The 15,807-nt window shown below is 52.5% G+C and overlaps 2 protein-coding genes across 2 annotated transcripts; both read left to right on the top strand.

The window, feature by feature from the left end:
* Window positions 1-1,275: 1,275 nt before the first annotated feature.
* Window positions 1,276-2,902, top strand: LOC112894839 (uncharacterized protein At4g15970-like). The gene is made up of 3 exons (XM_025962666.1): window positions 1,276-1,559; window positions 1,653-2,033; window positions 2,184-2,902. The coding sequence occupies exons 1-3, from the start codon at window positions 1,302-1,304 to the stop codon at window positions 2,670-2,672; spliced, it is 1,128 nt and encodes a 375-aa protein (XP_025818451.1). The 5' UTR covers window positions 1,276-1,301; the 3' UTR covers window positions 2,673-2,902.
* A 1,086-nt stretch (window positions 2,903-3,988) lies between these two features.
* LOC112894968 (uncharacterized protein At1g28695-like) lies at window positions 3,989-5,825 on the top strand. The gene is made up of 3 exons (XM_025962824.1): window positions 3,989-4,348; window positions 4,631-4,993; window positions 5,081-5,825. The coding sequence occupies exons 1-3, from the start codon at window positions 4,112-4,114 to the stop codon at window positions 5,582-5,584; spliced, it is 1,104 nt and encodes a 367-aa protein (XP_025818609.1). The 5' UTR covers window positions 3,989-4,111; the 3' UTR covers window positions 5,585-5,825.
* The last annotated feature ends 9,982 nt before the right edge of the window (window positions 5,826-15,807 follow it).

The following is a 15,807-nucleotide window of genomic DNA, read 5'->3' as shown; positions in this document are numbered from 1 at the left end:
TGTATAGCCCATCAGACTACCACAACGATCTGATCTTCGATTGAACCATTTTCGAACCTGACGATATACTAAAAATTATTCCAGTTTGGAAGAAAACTGTTTTTACGGAGAAGGGGAATTTGGGTTGTTGATGTTTGGGATTGAACAGTTTTCCTGCGAAATTTGAGCTGGATTCATGCACTGTTCCTGCATTCAAAACATGGTTGCTGCTGCTGGTTTTCGATCTGAAGAAGAAAAGTAGAATGCAATTTATACAGAGGCCAGAGATATGGGCGACCACGTACGTTGTCCTTCCCCGATCTGCTAAATGCAGTGCTACTCGAGTATATCGTTGCTGTGGACAAAAAAATTACAGTTTCAGAGAGAGAGACCGACACGTTCGTTCAGAAACCTGTCTCGATCGGCTTAAATGGAAGCGAGGAAATGGGTCGCGAGTTGTTGCTTTCTCGTCTCCGGATCAACGATTGGCTTGTTCCGCTGATCTCTTTCGCGGTGGCCATCTTGCTTGATCATCATAGCACGTGCCGTGCGCTTCAATTCAAGCAGTTGCAGTGCAGTGTTGCACGTCAAGATCATTAAGCATGTAGGCGAACAGACTTGGGCCAGCGTCACTTGCATCATGGAACATGCCATGAAGCTCTTACAGCTAAATGATGGGGACAGGCTCCCCTCCTTGCTACTCGTATGAATTTTTTACTGGATCTCCAACAACCATGCAATTTGGAATCCGAAACTCTGAATATTTGAGACGCGTGTTATAGTACTAGCGGTTGCGGAAGCTTCAGCAGCTGCTCAAGTGGATCCCATGTTCCCAATGATGGAATGGAACCATGTATAATGTATTATATTCAAACTCTTGCTTCAAAAAATGTACTTTATATATATATATATATATATATCAAACTGGACTTAAGATCAATTGCTAACAAGGGCAAAGGAAGGCCCAAGAATAAATAAATAAATATATATATATAGGAAAATTCTATTCTACACGCGCTTGTAACTACTCCTACATATGTATCTCATGATATAGGACGTATCTGATCCAATAAAAAGTATATACGAGGTGTATGTGATCATACTAGACCATCTGTGATGATATATACCATCTTGCACAAGTGATACCAGACAGTACGAATATGTAAGTTCAGAAAAATTCTGCAGGAGACACGAGCGTTGGGCAGCACGAACTGGCACATCTATCATTGCTCTACGAAAAGTCAAGCTCGCAACAGATGCATGATGCACATCACATATTAAGTCGAGCACACGAGTAGCTGCATTATTGGCTCGCAGCAGGAATGGCGCCGACCTCCAAGGTCGGCCCCTCTCTGTCTCCGGTGGTCGTCTTCCTCCTCGGGGCGGCCTCGGCCACCGCGCTGGTCGTCTTCTTCGTCACCTCGGCGGCGAGGCCCGCGTGGCCCGCGCTGGAGGCCGGAGCCCAGAGAAGAGGGGAGGTGCCCGGCTCGGCTACCGTGCGTTGCAGCACTCCACGGGCAAACGGCACGGCCGGAGCAGAGCAGCACGCCGGAGTGACAGCTCCTCCGGCTAATGATGAGGTAGAGTGCATCACTCCTTGCTAGTTCTTGTGGCGGAGAGCAGATCATATGTATGTGGTCGGACATTAATTGGCGTTGTGGTTTCGCTTGCAGACCGGCGCCGACGACGGCGAGGCGGAGTTCGCGCGGATGCTGCGGCGAGCGGCGATGGAGGACCGGACGGTGATCATGACGTCGGTGAACGAGGCGTGGGCGGCGCCGGGGTCGCTGCTGGACTCGTTCCTGGAGAGCTTCCGCGTGGGCGAGAACGTCTCGCACTTCGTGAAGCACATCGTGGTGGTGGCCATGGACGAGGGCGCGTTCCGGCGGTGCCGCGCCGTGCACCCGCACTGCCACCTCCTCCGGCCGGAGAAGGAGGGCCTGGACCTCTCCGGCGCCAAGAGCTACATGACCAAGGACTACCTCGACCTCGTCTGGAGCAAGCTCAAGCTGCAGCAGCGCATCCTCGAACTCGGCTACAACCTCCTCTTCACGGCACGCACACACAGCACACTAAATTATTTTATTTCCATCCATCTCCGATCCGATCAATGAATGCATCGATCTCTAGGCTAGCTCGTCGCCTTTTCTGAACTAGTAGCTCGTTGACTGACTGATGCGAAAAAAGTTACGTTGGTGGCGCAGGACGTTGACGTGGCGTGGTTCCGGAACCCGCTGGTGCACATCACGATGGCGGCGGACATCACGACGTCGAGCGACTTCTACTTCGGCGACCCGGACGACCTGGGCAACTTCCCCAACACGGGCTTCATCTACTTCAAGTCGACGCCCCGGAACGCCCGCGCCATGGCCTACTGGCACGCGGCGCGGCGGCGGTTCCCGGAGAACCACGACCAGTTCGTGTTCAATGAGATCAAGCGGGAGCTCGCCGGCGAGCTCGGCGTCCGGATCCGGTTCATCGACGCGGCGACCGTCAGCGGGTTCTGCCAGCTGGGGCGGGACCTGAACCGGATCGCCACCGTGCACATGACCTGCTGCATCGGGCTGGAGAACAAGCTGTTCGACCTCAAGAGGGTGGTCGCGGACTGGAAGCGATACATGGCGCACCCGCTGTGGGAGCGCCGGATGGGGAAGATCGGGTGGACGTTCGAGGGAGGACGCTGCATACACTGACGACCGACAAGAAAAGAGTGCGCGCGCGGCTGCCTGTTCATATTTCAGAAATGGTACGGTATACATACACCGCACATTAGGTAATGTATGCATTTGAATCCTCGGATACATGTATGTAGTACTTGAATTACAAAGTATCGTTGCTAGCTCCGTGCCTGGATTGGCTTGACATAGTGGATTTTTCACATGTGCATGTGACCACATGATCTATCGCGACCATTTATCCTAAATCGGTGGTCGGGTATATATGGATCATGGTTGCCGAGAGAACCATGGATATGTGAGAAAATCAACGGTTCGATGAACATAATGAAAGAGGAAAAAACAACCGAGATAAGGCATATGGAGTTGTTTTCCCACTAGTTTGGGAAAAATTATGAAGTACAAACCTCATAATTCCAGCAGTCGACCCCGTATTGTAGGGGTGTTGAAACCATTATTGCCCCCCAAACCAGTTTGAACAGATGTCAAGCCTCGTAACTCGATCATCTTCAACTGGGTATCTCAACTTGATTTCCCTCATGTAAGATGCACGATGCATCCCCATGAAGCCCCATCTGGTATCTCAACTCAATCATGCATCATGCGCCTGCCGGCCATCTGCCTCTCTGTCCACCAAATTATTTCTGTTCGTTTGGTTATACAGTAGGATAGAGACGTGCCCTTATTGCTTCTGAAATAAGTGGCGCGTTTGAAGGCGACTAATCGGATTCATCCCTTTTTTTTATAAATAATGACTAATTGGATTCGTCGTTGATCAACAGAATAAAATGAGGATACCACGTCTGTAACCACTATGGGCAAGGTAAGCTAAACTGTGCTCATACTTTGTCTGATCCGACGGCAGCATGTCGATTAGTATAGGTATCTAAATCCAATACGCGAATCATCAGAGCCGCCAGCTGCAATCGAATCGCAGGTTCCATAAATCTCATTTTGATTGTATGGGCTTATGGGCCCCAGAATAGTTTTTTTTCTTGAGAATAAGCGGCCCAGGTCCAATCTACACATTCCGAGCGGGCTCCGTCTCCCCCTGACCGCCGGCGGCGGAGCAACAACCGACGAGTGTGCTCGGCAATCGGCATACTGGGGAGCGCGTCGTGGCAGCAGCGAAGAGCATCGGCGGCGAACGTAACGTGACCACGAAAGTTGATCCCGTAGTTAATTGCGCATTGATTGTCCGGCTGAGAGTCCACGCCGTGGCCGGATCGAGATCAAGCTAGGCCGCCTGTTTAAAGTATCAGGCGGCGACGAATGAGAGCGCTCGATCGGATCACAACACGTGCATGCCTCCCTGCCTGCGTTCGATCCGTGCAGAGACCGCCGCGAGCTAGCTATACAAGCCTACAAACAGCATGGAAGCTACCGTTGCACGCTTGCACTGCCGAGCCCGTCGCAGGTAGGTTCAGTGCCCGGCCGGCTGCCCGGTGACGAGAGACATGGGGCCGGGGTTCGTCGGCGGCAAGCTGCAGCAGGGCGGCCACGCGGTGAGCTTCCTCCTCGGCGCGGCGCTGCCCACCGCCCTCCTCTTCCTCCTCGCGTCCGACCGCCTCGGCGAGGGCTTGTCCACCATCTCGACGAGCTGGCGGGGGAACGGGACGACGACGGCCGCGCTGCAGGTTGCCGATACTCCCACCGCCGCCGATGACCGCCCCGCCCCTGCGCAAGATCACGAGGTGCGTGCGCGTAGATAAATCCCCACCGCTCTCGAGCGCGCTGCACCCAATGCTTAATTTTTTTCTTGGGCCGTGGCCGTTCCGTCTCTATGGCCGCGCAGTACACTAGTCAGACATGAACAGCAGTGTGTTCTTGGGTTTGCTCATTCTGTATTTGATATTCCGCTTTCGAACTCACAATTACTTTCAGTTTAGTATATATATTACTCAATTAATTATCTTATCTCCAATCTGAAAACAAAGGGAAATTAAAATGTATGAACTCTCGTGTTCTACACGCAGGTGGAGTTCGCGGGCCTCGCTGAGCTGCTTCGGAAAGTGGCGACGGAGGACCGGACGGTGATAATGACGTCGGTGAACGAGGTCTGGACGCGGCCCAACTCCCTGCTGGACATCTTCCTCGGCGGCTTCAGGGACGGCGAGGGCATAGCGCACCTCGTCAACCACGTCCTCATCGTCACCGTCGACGCCGGCTCGTTCCGCGGCTGCAAGGCCGTGCACCCACACTGCTACCTCCTGGAGGTGAGGTCCATGGACATGAACAGGGCCAAGACGTTCGGGACCAGGGAGTACGTCGAGATGATCTGGCTCAAGCTCTCGATCCAGCAGCGCGTCCTCGAGCTCGGCTACAACTTCCTCTTCACGGTAACAAGATGATTAATTAATTGGTAATTTCACCTAGAAACAATTAGCAACTCGACTCTGAATTCTGAAGACGTCGGTCTCCTGCAGGACGCCGATATCCTATGGCTTCGCAACCCGTTCCAGCACATCTCCGTCTACGCCGACATGAGCTGCTCGCTGGACAACTCCAAGATGGCGCCCGCCCTCCTGGACTGCGAGAACAACGTCGGGTTCTACTACATGAAGTCGACGAACCGGAGCGTCGCGATGATCAAGTACTGGCGGGCGGCGAGGGCGAGGTTCGACGGCAACCCGATCGAGCAGGTGGTGTTCAACACGATCAAGCACGAGCTCATCAGCGACCTCGGGGCCAGGATCCAGCCGCTGGAGACGGAGTACATCAGCGGCTTCTGCGACTTCCAGGAGCGGCTGGACAAGGTCTGCACCGTGCACGCCAACTGCTGCATGGGGCTGAACAACAAGGTGAATGACCTCAGGAACGTCGCCGCGGATTGGAAGAATTACACCAGCCTGCCGCCGGAGGTGAGGAAGAAGGGGAGTATTAAAGTGACGCCGCCGAGCAAGTGCCGGAAGTCCATGGGATGGACCTAATCTATGAGGGAGACTCTCTTAAAAAAAAAACTTTTTTTTTTGAAAGAGAGAGGGAGACGCGTTAGATAGTGGAAGTTTCAGGTTTGCAGTTCGATTGATCGCTGCTGTGTACACTTGTAATATGAGCTCGAGCTCTGAATAAATAGGAGTATGCGATCGAGGTTGGAACTTGGAAGCATATTGGCAGCTTGTTATCCTCTGTGATGAAGCCCGAGAATGTGCGGCAGAGTGTTTTCTGAAACCTGTTGCAAATCTAAATGGAAGCGCCAGAAGGGGTTGAGAAGCTTCCCTGTTCATAGTGTATTAATACATCAGACATGTATGTGAAGAGGTTTATCACACTGTCGCATGCGAGATGGCATCAAAATTCTATCAACAAACCTTACCTCCGTTTCCAAATACTTGTCAGTTTTACCACTTTATTTATTTCAAAATATTTGGCACTTCGCGTTTCCTGAAACATGATTTCCTATTTTGCCCTCACAGGAATATTATAGGAATGTTCTAGAAATACTAAAAGGTACCTCTACAAGGGTAGTTTGGTCATTTCATGCTTAAAAGGTGAATTGCCTCGGTATTCGTGTCTTGGTCAAGTTGCCAAGTATTTGGCGACGGAGGTCGGTAGTATTGAAACATTGATGTCCCTTCTATCTGCACGGTACTCGACGAACTGCGCACTGCTCTTGCAAAAATATTGTGCTAACATGTTTCTAACTTTTATTCTTTATCGATTCTATCGGAGGAATTCTCCAGCCGGGTGGCGGAATGCACCCGCCTAATCCTAGTTAAGGATGGGTTTGGAGGAGAGCTAGGAGCGCTTGATCGGTGGGCAGATGAATGCAGGAAAGACACAAGGATTTTAGAGTGGTTCGGGCCGCCGGAGCGTAACACCCTACGTCCACTTAGGAGTTGTATTGCCCTTGAGTTTGAGAGCTTGAGAGTGTGCTTGTTTGTATCCTGAGAGGATTGTGAGTTTCTAAGATTGGTTGTGTTCTAACGGGCGCACGCTCCCTTTTATAGTCCAAGGGAGGTGCTTACACTGTGCGGGACCCCGACAGGTGGGCCCGGCCAACAGGAGCCTAGTCTATAAGAGATATGGAGATCTTCATCTCCAGCTCCTTTCTGCAGTCTCGATCGGAGAGTTGTTGTGCGTATCCACAGCCAGGGTATGGCTGTGATCAGTCTTGTCTGCACAGTGACTGCTGTCAGTGTTACCCAACAGTGAAGCCGTGCTGCCACTGTTGGGTCAGAACCCGTCAGACATGGAAGCAGCGATGACCCGCCATGCTGTCGCCTCCGCGCGCACTGTAGCAGCGCACGCCTCGGCTTACTGTTGCAGGCCATCATTACCCATGCGCGCGGAGCGGTGATGGGACTACACACCGTCTGCCTGTGCGCAGAGCACAGTGACCCGCCGCCTTCAGATCAGGCGGGCTTACCGTGTGTCAGTCTACCTGCCCTGTATGTCAGTGGCAGGCCATACCTTTGACTTTGGCGCACAGACCACCTACCCGCATTTAATGCGGTAGTTGGGCTGAAGTCTCGCGAAGCGCCATGTGCCATGGGCACGTGGCAGGGCCAGCCCCGCTCCCACCACGGAGGTGGCACGTGGCGGCACCGGACCCCTTCCCGGGGGAAGGGGGGTCCGGGCTGTCAGACCCGGGGCCACGGGGCTGTGTATGTAGCGTAGTTTAAAGGGGCTTAAGAGATTAAGTTTATCTTATCTCTTATTCACCTCATTTATCTCTTATTTGTCCCATTTAAGTAGGAAATAAGCTAACCGATGCAGGGGGAATCTACTCGAGATATGTTCTGGTACGATTCCCTAGCTAGTGTTGGTTAGCATCCCTGTAACCCTGCCCCCCGAGTTATATAAGGGTGGGCAGGGACGCTCTCGATTCAATTCAACATCAAGGCAATACAAACCATCATACAGGACGTAGGGCATTACGCATATTGCGGCCTGAACCTGTCAAAATCTTGTGTCACTTTGCACCTTCGAGTTCCTGATCTCGGCGCATCCCAACCCAAAACCTACCACCTTGGGCATACCCCTCGGTGGGCAGCCGGATAAACTCCGACAGCTGGCGCGCCAGGTAGGGGGGCGCATCGAAGATCCACCGGCGAACTCGATGGCTTTTTTCAGGTTCTCCAATCCTGTGCTCCCTGAGGGCACGACGTTCGCCTTCGGCTCGTGGGTCTGCGTCGCCAACGGCGCAGGCGGTTTTCGTCGGCACATCATCGACAACGCCATCAAGCCGAAGGCATCTGCTGCACAGCTCGACAACTTTGTCGACAGTCTCGACAAGTCGCCGTTTTGCGGCTCTGCCAGGGAAGCCGAGGCAGAGCCCAACAATTCCAAGTCTCTCTCGGCGTTGGAGAAGGATTTGGACTCTCTGCTCCAAGTTGGGAATTCCAACACCACTGCGTGTCGGGAGGCTGCGGATTACCTTGATACTTGTGGGCTCATGATCACCACCACCCCCGAGGGACGATTTGTTCATTGGAAGGGGATGGATTTGTCCGATCTGTTTGGCCATGAAGACCGTTTGGTAGCCCACCTTGACCTTTTGCCTTTTCAGGAGGGTAGAGCGATGGCTACCATCACCGAAGGCTCGACAGAACTAGTCGAGGCCTCCTCCGACGAGCTCGCAACCCTCCAGGTGTTGATGGCAGAGGAGGGGGAGGAAGACGCCCTCATCCCCATCAGCGCACTCGATGGGATCTCAGAAGATGAGGACACAGCCGACGCTGTTGACGAGAACAACGCCGAGCGTGACGCGCGGCGTGCCAGGAACAGAGCTCGTGCGATCCGTCAAAGGTGGGCCAACGAGCGTGCCCGTTCCGCACAACGCGAGCTCGACGATGAGTTTGCTGCTGCGGATGAACGAGGCTTCAGGACTCCGGTGGCCAACATCGCTCGGGTCACAGCGCTACTCGAGCGAAGCAATGATCCGAGCGTTCGACAAGCGCTCCGTTATGCCCAACGGGCCTGGATCCAGTTAGACCAGCAGGCCCCGGCATCACTCGTCGGGGATGAGCGCGTCGGCGAAAGCCGGAGCCGGGCCCCAAGTCGAACTACCGGCGGTCGCCCACAGCCTCAACGCAGCAACAAGAACGTTGGCGCAGGTGGGAGCCAGGCCACCGGCGGGAGGCGGCAGCCACCTCCGGCAAACAACCCGAGGCAGCCGAACCGCCCACGACAACAGCCGGACCTCCGCCAGAAGATCAACGAGGGTGAAAGGCCCTTGTTTGGTTTTGGTAATTGATGGACAACTTAGGTGGACTAATAAGTGTTTATGTTGAGATACACAGGAGATTAGTCCACACAAAGACACTAGTATGAGCAACATGTGCCATGGAGGAGAAATGGCTAAGGGTTGATGCTATGCTTATATAGTGTGATCGAGGAGCTCATTGCATATGAGACATAACATGGAGTTATGTGACCAAAATGAAGAAGATCAAGACAAGGCTTGGCTTGATGGACCGGTTGCAATGGAGAAGGGCAAGTCAAGGCTTTGAAGCGAGGGACCGCGAGGCGGTGAAGCTTGGGCAAGATTTGGCGCCGATGGACCGAGGCAACGGTGAAGAGCGAGCAAGGTCAAGATCGATGGACCAAAGAGGTTATGTGATGATATGGAGTGGATCATATCATTCAAGAAAGATTAAGCCAAGTGTTAACTTATGAAGATGATCAAAAGGCTTGATGGAATTTGGTGCTTGTGTGGCATCAACATTTGGGAAAATGAAATGAAATGCGCAAGGCAAAGGTATGACTTGTAGGGCATTTCATTTCACCGGTCAAAGGTTGTGTAGAGAAGTGCATGACCGGATTTAGGATAGATGGCCGTACTATCAAGAGGGGCAAACTTGTTTGCATATCGGTCATCTAGTGCCACTTGAGCGATCTAACATTGCGATGTTGCTAGGATCGAGTGGCGTGGTGAGATCAAGTGAAAATCCTTTGAAAATGATTGTGAAATGCTAACACACATGCACATGGTGTTGTTCACGTGGTGGTGTTGGCACATTTGCAAAGGAGAAAGAGTTGGAGTTGATGTTGATCAACTTTGGGAAGCAAGAAAGGTTTTTCGGTTTTCTCCGGAAATTAGGTTGTCTCTTGGAGTGAAATACTGCTTTGATCCATTGTGTTTTGGACCAATTATTCAGTTCGGTTGTGTAGCCCTCTGAATTAGCTTTCCATAGAGTCCAAGATCACCTAATTTGGACATCGGAGCTAAGAGTTATGGCCGTTTTACCGAGATACATTTCTGCTGGAAATAGACCTGCGGACGGTCCGCCCATGGGGGCGGACGGTCTGCCGTTATCCCGGATGAGCTCTAACAGAGCCATTTTGGCTCTATTGGTGGTCCAAAATGAACTGCGGACCGTCCGGTCCATGGGGGCGGACGGTCCGCCATTAAAAGCTGAAACGGGCGCAGATTCTTGGTAGTTCTATCTTGGGTGTCCAAAATAAACTGCGGACCGTCCGGTCCTTGGGGGCGGACGGTCCGCCTCCTACTGAAAATTCTGGGACAGAAACACTACGGTTTCTGTGTGTGCTCACTTTTTGAACTGCGGATAGTCCGCCCATGGGGTGCGGACAGTCCGCCGGTCACTTCCAGATTTAGCCAGAGATGTTTGCAAATCGGTTGGTTCGAAGTTTTGAACCGCGGACAGTCCGCCCCAGGGGCGCGGACAGTCCGCCGGGGCTCTAACGGTCGACTCTGACACATAATAATTGCTGTTCTAGCCGTTGGTTTTGAATGGCGGACGGTCCGGTTTCTGTGAGGTGGACAGTCCGCGAAATCTCTGTTTTCTCGGGATTTGAGTGTAACGGCTAGTTTGGGGCCTCCCTCTATAAATAGAGGGTGTGGCCGGCCATTTGAGTGGGCTGAGCACCTTGGGGACTTGGTGTCCATGTGTGAGAGTGCTTGAGAGCCCTCTACTCACTCTAACTTGATAGTGATCATCCAATTGAGTGAGAGAGCGATTCTAGTGCGATTGCTTTGAGAGATTGCATCGAGTGGCACTAGGTGATCGTGTTGCAAGCCGGTGTGCTTGTTACTCTTGGAGGTTGCCACCTCCTAGACGGCTTGGTGGGAAGAGGCTCCGTTGAAGCCCGCAAGAAGATTGTGTGGTGCTCCGGAGAAGAGATTGTGAGGGGTATTGTGCTCACCCCGCGGGAGCCGCGAAGAGCAACTCTAGTTGAGCGAGACGTGAAGAGCAACAAGTGGTTCGTTCGGATCATGTGCTAGAGCTCGGTGTGAGCACTCCACGTGGGAGAGTGTGACTTGAGAGTCACCACTAGAAAGAGGATCGGCGGCAACCTTGGAGCTTGTCTCAACGGGGATTAGCTTGGTGGCAACCAAGTGAACCTCGGGATAAAAATCACCGTGTCGATCTTGTCTACTCTTCTTGGTGGTTTGCATTCTCCAAATCACAAGCCTTGTATTTACATTTATATATATCTTGTGCTTGTATAGTTGCTCTCTAGTGTTTAGTTAGTTTGTGTAGCTTGCTAATCATCTTCTTGCTTGTGTAGCTAGAAGTAGAGATCATAGTGTAACTAGTTAGCTTGTGTAGTTTAATTAGTTGCTCTTGCTTAGATTGTGTAGCTAAGCAAGTTGAGCTCTTGAGTTTGTATTGTGTATCCTTGTCCTTGAGCATCTAGTGAGCTTAGGTTTGGCTTTGTGCTATTGCCCATTAGAATTGTGTAGGAGCTCCCCTTGTTTGTAAAGTACTAGTGCTTAGACTTGTGTGGCTTGGCATTAGAATTGTTAGGAGAGCTCTTACTAGCTTGGCACTCCATTTGCTTTGTGTAGGATCTTTTTGGAAGTGCCTTAGAGTCATAGTTAGAGGGGTGAAGTCTTGGCTAAGCGAATAGTTTCAATTCCGCATAAGTTTCGGTTAGCCGGCGCAATTAGTTTTAGAAAGGACTATTCACCCCCCCTCTAGTCCTCCATCTCGATCCTACAGAGGGGCTCGACGTCCGGTCTATCATCGACTCGCGGCGACGGGAACGCGAGGAAATTGAGCGGGACGATGCTGATTGCAGCGATTGTTTTCCTGCATTCACTACAAGATTCAACAGCTACAAGTACCCGGAGGGCTTCAAGCTGATCGGCATCTCCAAGTACGACGGTAAGCAGGCACTCCAACAATGGCTTCGCTGCTACTCCACCGCCGTTGAGGTGGTTGGTGGCTCCAACACCACCAAAGTCGTCTACTTCCCGATGGCTTTGGAGCCTGCGCCGCTGACTTGGCTAGAAAGCCTCCCGAACGACTCCATCGACTCCTGGGAGGGTCTCAAGAAGGTCTTCATCGACAACTTCCAGGGGGCGATCACCCGGGCAGGTACTCGCCACGACTTCGCCTAGTGCAAGCAGGCGCGGAACGAACTCCTTCGGTCCTACACCCGCCGTTTCTTCGATGTGCGGGCCACCATCGCCAACATCTCCGAGGAGGACATCATCGACTGTTTCTACAACAGCATCACCGACCTAGGTATATATCGTGATTTTGGGCGAAACAGGCCGAAGACCGTTGCCGAACTACGTGACATGATGCACGACTGGTCCGAGCAAGAAGAAAAGATGTGCGAGAGGTTTCCACGACGCCCCGACCTCAATCAGAAGCGCAACAACGACAATCGGGCTGACAACGGCCAGCGGGACTTTTCGGGTTCTTCCCGAAAACGCAAGCCAGACAATCTCGTCGCGGCTGTGGATCATCCTTCGCGCGGCAAGAAGTCGACCACGCAGGAGCAGTTCGAGAAGCTCCTGCAGAAGAAGTGCCCGTGGTGCGTCAATGCCAAGCATGCAGCGATCGACTGCTTCCAGCTCAAGCGTACCTTCGGTTCCCCTGGTACCGGCAAGAAGAACAAGTCGACGGGCAAGCAGCCCGACAACGAGGACCCAGAAGACAAATCCGAGACTGCCAAGTTCCAGGATGCCTCCAAGACCATCAATGTCATCTTTGGCGGTGATGAAGATTTCTCCTCCAAACGCGAGCAGAAGTTGCTGCTACGGGAAATCCTGTCCATCGAGCCGGCGGTACCACGCCCACTCCGGTGGTCGGAGGTCCCCATCTCGTTCTCTCGTGATGATCAGTGGACGAGTTTCTCCGAGCCTGGGAAGTTCCCTTTGGTGTTGGACCCTGTCGTCGCGGAAGTCAAGCTTACACGAGTCCTCATCGATGGCAGGAGCGGGCTTAATCTTATTTTCGCCAGCACGCTGAAGAAGATGGGCCTGGACCTCACCAACATACTTACTCCGAGCAAGGCTCCAACAATGCAGCCGAGTATGAAGCCTTGCTTCACGGGCTTCGTTTGGCGATATCCCTAGGGGTCAAGCGACTACTTGTCTACGGTGACTCTCTATTGGTTGTCCAGCAAGTTAACAAAGAGTGGGACTGCAACAAGGAGACCATGGAGGCCTACGTGCAGGAAGTACGCAAGCTGGAGAATAAATTTTCTGGTCTGAAGGTTCATCATGTGCTACGGGAGCACAACGTTGCTGCTGACGCCCTGTCCAAACTTGGTTCAACCCGAGCGCAGGTCCCAGCAGGGGTATTTGTTCAAGAATTAAAACAACCGTCCATCAGCCCTTCACCACAGGTTTCCACCGGCGCTGGCCCCAAACGGCCAGAACGGGAGGTCATGCTGGTTGGTGAGGACTGGAGGGGACCCTTTATCGACTTCATCCGGGATCACATATTGCCGGCAGGGATCGATCGCAGGAGTGCGGCTGCTGCTCGCGTCATGCGACGGAGCAAGGGGTTCGTCCTAGTCGCAGACAAGCTGTACCGACGCGGCGCATGGTCCGGCGTGCTCATGAAGTGCGTCACAACAGGGGAGGGCCAGGACATTTTGCGAGACATACACGAGGGAGTATGTGGCAACCACGCGGCATCACGAACGCTGGTTGGCAAGGCGTATCGGGCTGGTTTTTGGTGGCCCACCGTCATGTCCGATGCCGAAGACCTGGTGCGATGATATCAAAATTGTCAATTCTTCGGCAAGCAATCACACGTCCCGGCTCACAACCTTATTACCATACCACCTTCCTGGCCGTTCGCATGTTGGAGCCTTGATATGATTGGACCTTTTACAACGGCGCCAGGGGGTTTTACGCATGTTCTGGTGGCTATCGACAAGTTTACCAAGTGGATCGAGTTCAAGCCGATCGCCAAGCTTACTCCAGACAGGGTCGTCGACTTCATATCTGATATCTTGCATCGTTTCGGCTTCCCCAATACAATTATCACAGACTTGGGCTCAAATTTTACGGCCAAACAATTCTGGGAGTTCTGTGAAAATTCATCCATCGAGGTCAAGTACGTCTCTGTGGCACACCCAAGGGCAAACGGGCAAGTCGAGCGGGCAAACGGCTTGATCATTGACGGCCTCAAGAAAAGACTTTATGACGCCAATACCAAGAAGGGCGGGAAGTGGATACACGAATTATCGCACGTCATCTGGGGGCTCAGGACTCAGCCGTCCAAAGCCACAGGACAGACTCCGTTCTTTTTGGTTTACGGCTCCGAGGCGATTCTTCCAGCGGACATCATGTGGAAATCCCCAAGGGTCGAAATGTACAATGAAGGCGAGGCGGACGAGGCACAGCAGCTGGAGCTGGATTCTGTCGAGGAGGCCCGCTGCTCTGCTCTTGTTCAGTCAGCCAGATACTTACAACGGGTCCGGAGATATCATGATCGCAACACCAAGGAGCGGTCGTTCAACTTGGGAGACTTAGTCCTTCGTCGTATCCAGGATGAGACGGGTCTACACAAGCTTAATTCATGATGGGAAGGACCGTTCATTGTCAAGAAGGTTACAAGACCAGGCTCTTATCGACTGCAGCATCCTGATGGTCAAGATGTACCCAACTCGTGGAACATAGAAAATCTGCGGCGTTTCTATCCTTAAGAAGACTTGTTTTTGCCCGCAGTTCTTGTATGCGTCCTGGAGATTATTTCCTTTCTGGGTCAATATGGCGGCTTTTGTGCCACATGACCCGAAATGTAATTTTTGAATACAATGCGGAGGCTACGGCCACGCTTGCAATATACAAATCGACTTCTTGCTACACGCATTTGTGTCGTCATGATGACAATCATGTCTTTCCCAGACTGGTTAGGCTCGACTTGATCGGGTTCTATCTAACTCGTTTGGCTCGTCCCTTCGCTGGGCTATATCGACTACTCCTGACGTCGTGAACTCAGGGTAGTTTTCGACTGTTTGCTATGGGCATCCTAGTCGCTGCGCCACAAACTGCGCGTTCCGAGCAAGTTGGATCCGTTATGGGCGGACTTTACTTCGCTTACCCGATGAGCTCACGAGAAGAGCTATATCGACTACTTTCTGAGTCGCTGCACTCGGAGGTAGCACGTCCCGTCTTCAGAAACGAGCGGGGCTCTCAGGCTTCTTACAAGGCTACACGACGACAACTGTGATTTCTTATATTACACAAGTCATAATCACAACGGGTTCAATCTTGGACCATGTTCTTTACAATTTTTTCAGCCAAAGACCTGTTTTCTGCTAAGTACTCGCGGAACTTTTCATCAGTGCAGTCGGCAGCTACGCCTCCTGCGAGTACTTCAAGCTGCGCCTTCGGCCAGAAGGACTTTACAAGACTTAAGGCATGACCCACGTAGGTGGCAGCAGCCTTGGTAACGAAGTCAAGGATTTTCTGCGGCGCTCCCCGGAGTCGGTCTAGCAGTGGTGGCTCGCCTTCAGCGTCGTCTTCCCGTGGGTCTACCATCTCGACAAGCTCCTGGGCTGCCGCCTTCAGCTCCTCCAGCTCCTTCTGGCGTGTCTCCTTCTCCTCGCCGAGCGTCTTGATCTGCTGAAGGCAGTCGACAAATTGTCGCTCTGTGTCATTGAGTACCTTCCGTAGTTTCTTGACTTCATCCGCGCGGCGATTGAGCATGTTCTTCAGATCAGTAAGCAACTCTTCTTTGTAGCTTATAAGTTTTTTCAGTTCTGCTGTGTTGAACAGGATTCAGAACACGAAGTTATCAACTAATGGCAAGAACTCGAGCGTCCGATCCATCATACCTTGATGCGTTTTTCGCTGGTCCTTGTGTTGGCCTCGGAGCTCGGCGATGGTGCGCTCAAAGCTAGCCCGCTCCTGCATCAGCTCGTCGATGCGCTTTGCGGATTCCTCTAGCTTGGCGGCCTGGTCGTCGGCGTTCTTGCTCATATCCTGCCCATT

This window comes from Panicum hallii, chromosome 5, assembly GCF_002211085.1.
Source record: "Panicum hallii strain FIL2 chromosome 5, PHallii_v3.1, whole genome shotgun sequence".
Taxonomy (NCBI): domain Eukaryota; kingdom Viridiplantae; phylum Streptophyta; class Magnoliopsida; order Poales; family Poaceae; genus Panicum; species Panicum hallii.
Note: the sequence above shows the minus strand (reverse complement) of the source record. Positions and strands in the feature narration are given on the sequence as shown.

Bases quoted from the DNA above. Each gene is read 5' to 3' on its own strand.
- LOC112894839 (XM_025962666.1), top strand. From the start codon at position 1,302: ATGGCGCCGACCTCCAAGGTCGGCCCCTCTCTGTCTCCGGTGGTCGTC. The intron at 1,560-1,652 runs GTAGAGTGCATC...TTTCGCTTGCAG, and splicing joins CTCCTCCGGCTAATGATGAG to ACCGGCGCCGACGACGGCGA. The intron at 2,034-2,183 runs GCACGCACACAC...TTGGTGGCGCAG, and splicing joins GCTACAACCTCCTCTTCACG to GACGTTGACGTGGCGTGGTT.
- LOC112894968 (XM_025962824.1), top strand. From the start codon at position 4,112: ATGGGGCCGGGGTTCGTCGGCGGCAAGCTGCAGCAGGGCGGCCACGCG. The intron at 4,349-4,630 runs GTGCGTGCGCGT...TTCTACACGCAG, and splicing joins CCCCTGCGCAAGATCACGAG to GTGGAGTTCGCGGGCCTCGC. The intron at 4,994-5,080 runs GTAACAAGATGA...GGTCTCCTGCAG, and splicing joins GCTACAACTTCCTCTTCACG to GACGCCGATATCCTATGGCT.